The sequence below is a fragment of the Aulonocara sp. 'chitande type north' Nkhata Bay genome, linkage group LG23 (genome assembly GCF_057382095.1).
Source record: "Aulonocara sp. 'chitande type north' Nkhata Bay isolate Kocher_YH1m ecotype deep benthic linkage group LG23, A_spYH_male_GT1.1, whole genome shotgun sequence".
Classification (NCBI taxonomy): Eukaryota; Metazoa; Chordata; class Actinopteri; order Cichliformes; family Cichlidae; genus Aulonocara; species Aulonocara sp. 'chitande type north' Nkhata Bay.
Window position 1 is genome coordinate 13,985,062 of NC_141365.1, and position 6,417 is coordinate 13,991,478.

The 6,417-nt window shown below is 39.0% G+C and overlaps 1 protein-coding gene across 2 annotated transcripts; it reads right to left on the reverse strand.

Moving 5' to 3' along the window:
* Positions 1–669: 669 nt before the first annotated feature.
* LOC147301395 (serine protease 57-like) lies at positions 670–3,037 on the reverse strand. Of its 2 annotated transcripts, none has more exons than XM_086284628.1 (5): positions 2,166–3,037; positions 1,870–2,035; positions 1,580–1,709; positions 1,183–1,437; positions 670–1,082 (listed from the first exon to the last, which is right to left on the reverse strand). In XM_086284628.1, exons 1-5 carry the CDS (start codon positions 2,203–2,205, stop codon positions 930–932), a joined length of 744 nt encoding a protein of 247 aa, XP_086140754.1. In that variant the 5' UTR covers positions 2,206–3,037; the 3' UTR covers positions 670–929. The 2 variants fall into 2 exon arrangements, with proteins under 2 accessions (XP_086140754.1, XP_086140755.1); XM_086284629.1 differs by having other exon boundaries at positions 1,870–2,023; positions 2,166–3,032.
* Positions 3,038–6,417: the final 3,380 nt, after the last annotated feature.

The window sequence follows — 6,417 nt, forward strand, 5'->3', positions numbered from 1 at the left end:
TTTTGGGCTGCCTTAATCATCTGAATCAATCTTAGCAATCTTAATCTTATTTTAACATATGCACAGAGCAAGTAACATATATTCAGTATGATGTTATATAAGCTTTGTAGTGTTTCCCATAAAGCCATTACTAGCTGCTCTCCCCCTAAAGGTATGTTAGAGTACTGCAGTTGTTGTTGGGGTTTTTTTGGTTTGTTTATTTGATTTTTCAATATATTTTTTAAAAGTCAGTCAAGCATAATTTCAAAAACACATTTTAAAAAGTAAAAACTGGAGGTTAATTAAAAAATAGTATCCAATAAAATATTCTAGAGAGGAACAAATATAGTCAGGCTCAGTGTGGAGTGAGTTTTCAATATTTAACGGCAGAGACAAAAATGTTATATGGTTGAAATGCAGCAGTTATGAAGATGACAGTGTTGGAGGCCTTCTTTTTTTGTAATACCTAAAAAAACAAAAACAAACAAACAACCGGAACAGGATGCAGCTGCCTCCCTGTGACTGAGAATGACAAAGATATTCAGTGAGCCTGTGCTTCTTGCTAAATATTTTAACTCTTCCGTGAGGTATCATTATACTAGTATCACTGCATGATGAGGAAAATGATTTGCATGAATTGAGTGTTTCAATATTTAGTGTAATGTTCGGTACGCCATCCAGCTTTTTCAAAATAAATAAATAAAACCACAATGTACAATAACTCTCGAGCAAAAGTATTTTATTTTAGATTGTGCTCTTATTTGAAACACATTGAAGTGCACCAACAGCAAAGAAGAAGAGAAAAGCATGCATGAACCTTTCCTAACCCATCTGAAAGGCACACCTAAAGCAAAAGGATATCTGTGATGAGTGCAGAATTACAAAAATCAAGGCTACAGCACCATAATCCAATCAAGCGTTGCGACACATTATCAGTTAGTCTAACTGGCCTAATTGTCATTCAACACCCTTTGAATCCATGCCCGGAAAGAAGATATGCGTGTATAGACATCGGGGGTTTGGGGGTCTCCACATCGCCTCCCAGAGAAAGAGATAACACCTGCTGCATCTCCATCGCACACCAGCGGTCCACCTGAGTCTCCCTTGAAGAGAAATGATAAAGTACACTTAAGTACACTTACGCTTTGTTTAAAATACAGGTTTTTCAGGTTTTTCCAGTACTCAGACACTTTAATCTCTTACTGAGCAGAAGCCTTGAAGGCTGTGGGAGCCCACACCGCAAACCATCGACTGTGTGATGGGAACTTGTCCCCATCTCCTTTTGCATATCATTTGTGGCAGAGTGGTGACGTTGACTTCCTGAAGCGTTTTTGGTAAGGTGTTGTTATCGCCTATATCGCCCCAGCCTGCTGTGATGCACTGGCTGATTTGATTCAGCGTGCCAGGTTTCAGAGAGATCACCTGAACTGCTTGAGACACTTGGGCCCTCCGGTTCAGCTGAGAAGGAGATCAACAACAGGAAAAATACTTTAAAAAGCTGAACGGTGTTAGTATTTGCATAACCTTAACATCACAAGTTATGTTTCTGTGCAAATTAGAAATGATCATGATCATGTTAGCAGACAGCTGTTGTTCTCACCTTGAGGAGCATGATATCATTTTTGTGTCCATCATAGTCTGGATGCGGAAAAGATTTGACCACAAGGAATTGCTGCTTTGTTGGCTCAGTACCCGTCAGGGAATCAACTCCCAGCACGACTGTGGGTATTCTACAAATTGCAGCAACATTTATTATGTTATCAAGAATCCAAAGTTAATAATTTTTCTTCCATAACGAAGAAACCTATTATGATATTGAGAAAAACTGATAGAGGGGTTTTTTGTCAGTTCTGCAAATGCTGCCGATTAAAGCAAACACTGAATTCGTACCCACGTGTCTCACAATGTGCTGCTGTGAGTACAAAGTCCTCTCTCACTAGTGCTCCTCCACACAAATGGCGACCTTGAAGTTGCACTGAGGCCATGTAGGGGAGTGAGTGGGGGGCAGCGTCTCGGCCTCCAATAATCCGAGAACCGTCAGCTCCTGAAACACAAACTAAGACGTCATTTGTTTATAGCAATCCAGGACAATATGTAATTAGTAGTAGGATAGGTAGCAAATAAAAATATGCACAGTGTTTGTCAGATTTTAGATTATTTTTTATCAGAAAGACATGAAAGCTTACCACTGAGGACAAACAGCAGAAGGAAGAATCTGGCTACCATGGTCACTGGTGAAATCCGCACTAAAGTTTAGGGAAGCAAATGTCTCTTTTCATGTTCTTTTGTATTGCTTAAGTGTGTTTGCTAACATGCTGTAAGGTGTCTTGTAAAGGTCTTGGTAAAAATTACAAAACAAGGTTTCATAATTGATGTTAACGGGCAGTGGTATTTGAGCTGTAACTAGATGCACACAATGCTCAGGAAGTTTAGTTGTTCATAATTGTTCCTCCCTAATTCTAGTTTGCAGTTAACTACAAGTACTAGAGGTGGACGGATCGATTCAAGTATCGACAGCATCGATAACAACACTAGTATTGGTATCGAAATTCAGCGTGTAGCCCGCTGAACTCTGTTAATTATTTCTTTGGAAAAAATAAACCTCAAACATGCACTGTGAAAAATGTCAGAATCTTTTTGTGTGCGTTAGAGAAAGAAAAATGTAGATTCCAGGTCTCCAAAAACCCAGTTTTAAAACTCATGAAAAGCTCAAAGGTGTGTTTTGTTGTGTTAACTAGTTATTGTGGAAAGTAAAAAATCACACTTATATAGTGATGATGAAAATGTGTTCAGAATTTGCAAATTGAGAATTCATCTCATTAATCAACTTCAGCAATACTGGCTCTGTATTTACTTGTTATCAGATCGATACTAAAATTTGTAGTGTGGCGCAGCACTACTGTGAATGAGGGAAAGTGTGAATGTTGGACATTTTTGTTGGAATGTCCAGGCAATGTTAAATGACAAGATATACGTGTTCAAATAGCATCAATTAACACACAACTTCAGATTTTTTATTTCTATATGATAATATTCATGACTAAACAATAAGAACAAGTACTCTGATGTTGTCTGAGTTTTTGTGCAACGTATCGGTATCCGATCAGTGTCGTCAAGACCACCCTGAATTTTACTTGGTATCGGATCGGAAAGGAAATAAGTGGTATCGCACATCACTAATAAGTCTGTGTTTGAGTGTTTGTAGTTACGGGTAATATGGGATACTTACACTTCCCCTTTTGTTTGTTGAAAAGAGTGCTCTTAAGAAACGCTGCGATTTTGTATAGCACAATATACCACACCCCAAGAATACTTCTGCTTTAACCTAAAACTGGGTTTCTTGCTGCATGCATAAGATTTTAAATTTTAGATGCATGCTCCCGAAAAACTGTAGGAAACTGATTAATGCACTTCCTGTGATTTTGCATTTATAGAATCAGAAATGTGATGTTTGAGAAATGGCAGGAAGAGAGAATATCCCTTTAGTAACAGTAACAACATGTTTGTGGTGAGCTCAACTGAACACCGACAAAAAAGTTCTTTATTGTTGGTTCATTAAATAAAAAAAATAAAGCTCCAAAGCAAAATTGAACTTTGAGAAAACTTAATAATAAATACAGCAACTCTAAGTTTGGTTTTATTTTTGCATCTTGTTAAACAGCAGACAGCTGAGAAAAAACAAGAATTACATTAACAACAGGTGCACTAGAGGTGGCAACAATGAGACAATTCCCAAAACAGGAATAGTTTTACAGCTGATTCGCATTTTTTCCATCCTCACCTTTTTAATTTTGCATGCGTCTTGGGCAATGGCGTGTCCAGCGGGGTGGCCTGGGGGGGCACAGGCCACCCCCCCAACCAGACTGGCCACCCCAGGTGCCACCCCAAAGGCAAAACAATAAAATTCAATCAAATATCAAATGTCCGATTATGTTTTCACGGTGACGCTCAGATATCCGAGTGTAAGTGAATGCAGCATCGGCTTCTGCGCTATGCGCATCACGTTAGCAAAGGTAGGAGAGCCAAGCACGAAAGACGTCACTGCAGGAAACAATTTTTCGGTGAAAGAAAATGAGGACAGAATAAATGTCCCGGTAAGTAATATTAAGTTTGTTGAGTTTAGTAAACTTCGGCGAAATTAGAATACCAAGGAAAAAATAACACTTAAAGAATTATTGCAGCCGTGGAATATTTCAGACAGTATGCTACAGAGGGGAGCTAACATAAGAGTTATGAGTTATAAGATGTAATCTAAGTCGTAACATTGCTGTATGGAGCTGCAGATTTGGTTGCAGGTTAACATAGCTGGACTGGCCATCGGGCTTATTTGACTTATTTTTTATTTATTTTTGTAACGGCATGAACAATGAGAGGTGGTGGATTGGCCAGATGCAGGTCGATGTGTAGAAATAACTCCGTTGTTTGGTGGTGGCTATGGCGGGGCTTCCACAGAGGCAGCAGGTGGATGAGGGAAGGGGAGGCAGGAGGAGAGCCCCGAGGCAGCCGCCAGTCCGAGTGTCAGGTGAACTGAACTTCAGGTAAGAAGTTATGACCTGCAGTCTATCTGGGTCAGATATGAACTAAGTTTAGGTGGAGTTTATTTTCGTTGTGCTGACTTTTTACTGTCAGTTGCAATAACTCATACTGCGTTCTAGCCAGCTTGGAGTTTTTATACAGCTGTTCGGTTGCTATGATGTTACTGATAGTGAACTTTATTTTATTCATAAGGTTAGTTAGTAGAGTTGCCAACGGCTCCTTAAAAAAATGGAATGGTCCCTCAATCAGAGAAAATATTACACGTTTCGTGTTGAGCTGAGAAGAGACGCAGTTTGTCCCGAACTTCAGCTAGAATGGAAAAAGACACAAAGCTGGATTTATTCTGTCTTTACGCTGCACAGCTGCCTCTTCTCTCATCCTCCCTCTCCTGTTGCTACTTCAATCATGAAACTGATCGATGATCAGCTGATCGGCTTTTCTCTCTTGTTTGTTTATCGCCCACTTTGCGCCAGAAAGACGAAACCAGCAGATGTCGCGCTAAACAACAGCAGCACGTTTAAGCTTGATCGGCTGTTGTTAGAATTTATTTAATATTAATTTCTAGTATCAGCTGATGTTTGCTGGAGCCACAGCTGTAAAGCTGCTGGTCATGATGTCGGTTTGGATATCTGGTGAGAGGGAAACGTGAAGACCACCCACCAGGATCCTTTTTTATGTAGCTGACAGCTGGTAACTGTGCAGGGGCGGGTCTAGCAAAGTTTTGCCAGGGGGCCAGGTAGGGCATTAACAGGGAAAGGGGGCACAAAGAAATACTTTTCTTTCCTATTCTCATTTAAAATATCTAGCTTTTATTAAATAATTATCTAAATCTTACAACCAAAGTTTTTATCTGACGTAAAATGTATAGAAATCATACATATACCAAAAAGACTGTACATCACTGTCACAACAGGGTTTGTTTTCATTCAAAGGCTTTATGGCTTTAATACCTGGTGGGTCGGTCTGTAGTCAAAATGCCCGATTTTCTGTCCCAGTCCAGCCCTGCAGGTTATACTGGCAGTGTCACCATGCCAGCTGAATGTATTTCATCATCAGCCAGTGTTGTTCTTTATCAATATTACCAAAGTTTATCATAAGGCAGCATAGAAAGTATTTACTTGCTTTCAGGTTTTATTCAAATATTAGTCTTTTCAGTTGTTTCTCCACTTTTTTCCTGTTTCAAAATCAAACACCAGTTTGTGAGAAGATTATCTTCTTTTTTTAACAGGCAGAGAAAGTTTTGCATTGGAATGGCTAATTTGTCAATTGTTTGCTACAAATGTTCGTATTTTAATATTCAAAAATGTTTTTGCCCAAAACATATGTGCAGTATATGTCAGTAAAAATACTATGCAAATATTGCTGTCCTTGAATGCTGAGTAAACACTGACAAAGCACTGATTGTATCTCTTGTACTTTATCAACGCAGTATCTAAAAACTTTGCACCGTAGTGGTTAAAATCTCATTCTAATAAGAGTTAAAAGTGCATTTGGTTATTAGGTTTATAGGATTATTGAATTATGGTTAAGGGTTGGTAGAATTTTTTTTTAAAACATTATCTGCCAATTAAATCTGCCACCCTTCTCCAAATCTGTGCCCCTACCTGGCCCCCCCAACAAAAATTTTCTAGACACGCCACTGGTCTTGGGTCAGTATGCATATGGATCTCTGATTCATGAAGTGAATCAGATATTCTATCAGACTCTACTCTCTGTGTAATGTGCACTGGGTACTAATTGCACTGGTAACTGTACCATAAATATTACAACAGACCATAGCCTCAGACTTTGTGCCTCACAAGCCACCGTGAACTCACAGATAAGCTTTTAAGTAATAAGTAAGCTGTATCTACACTGAAAAAAATGCAATAGGGTGGTTGTTGAATCTGCATAGAATTACTT

Coding starts and splice junctions, on each gene's coding strand:
- LOC147301395 (XM_086284628.1), bottom strand. CDS start 2,205: ATGGTAGCCAGATTCTTCCTTCTGCTGTTTGTCCTCAGTG. Junction 2,036..2,165: donor TCTGCTGTTTGTCCTCAGTG/GTAAGCTTTCAT, acceptor ATGACGTCTTAG/TTTGTGTTTCAGGAGCTGAC. Junction 1,083..1,182: donor GCCTTCAAGGCTTCTGCTCA/GTAAGAGATTAA, acceptor TTTCTCTTCAAG/GGAGACTCAGGTGGACCGCT.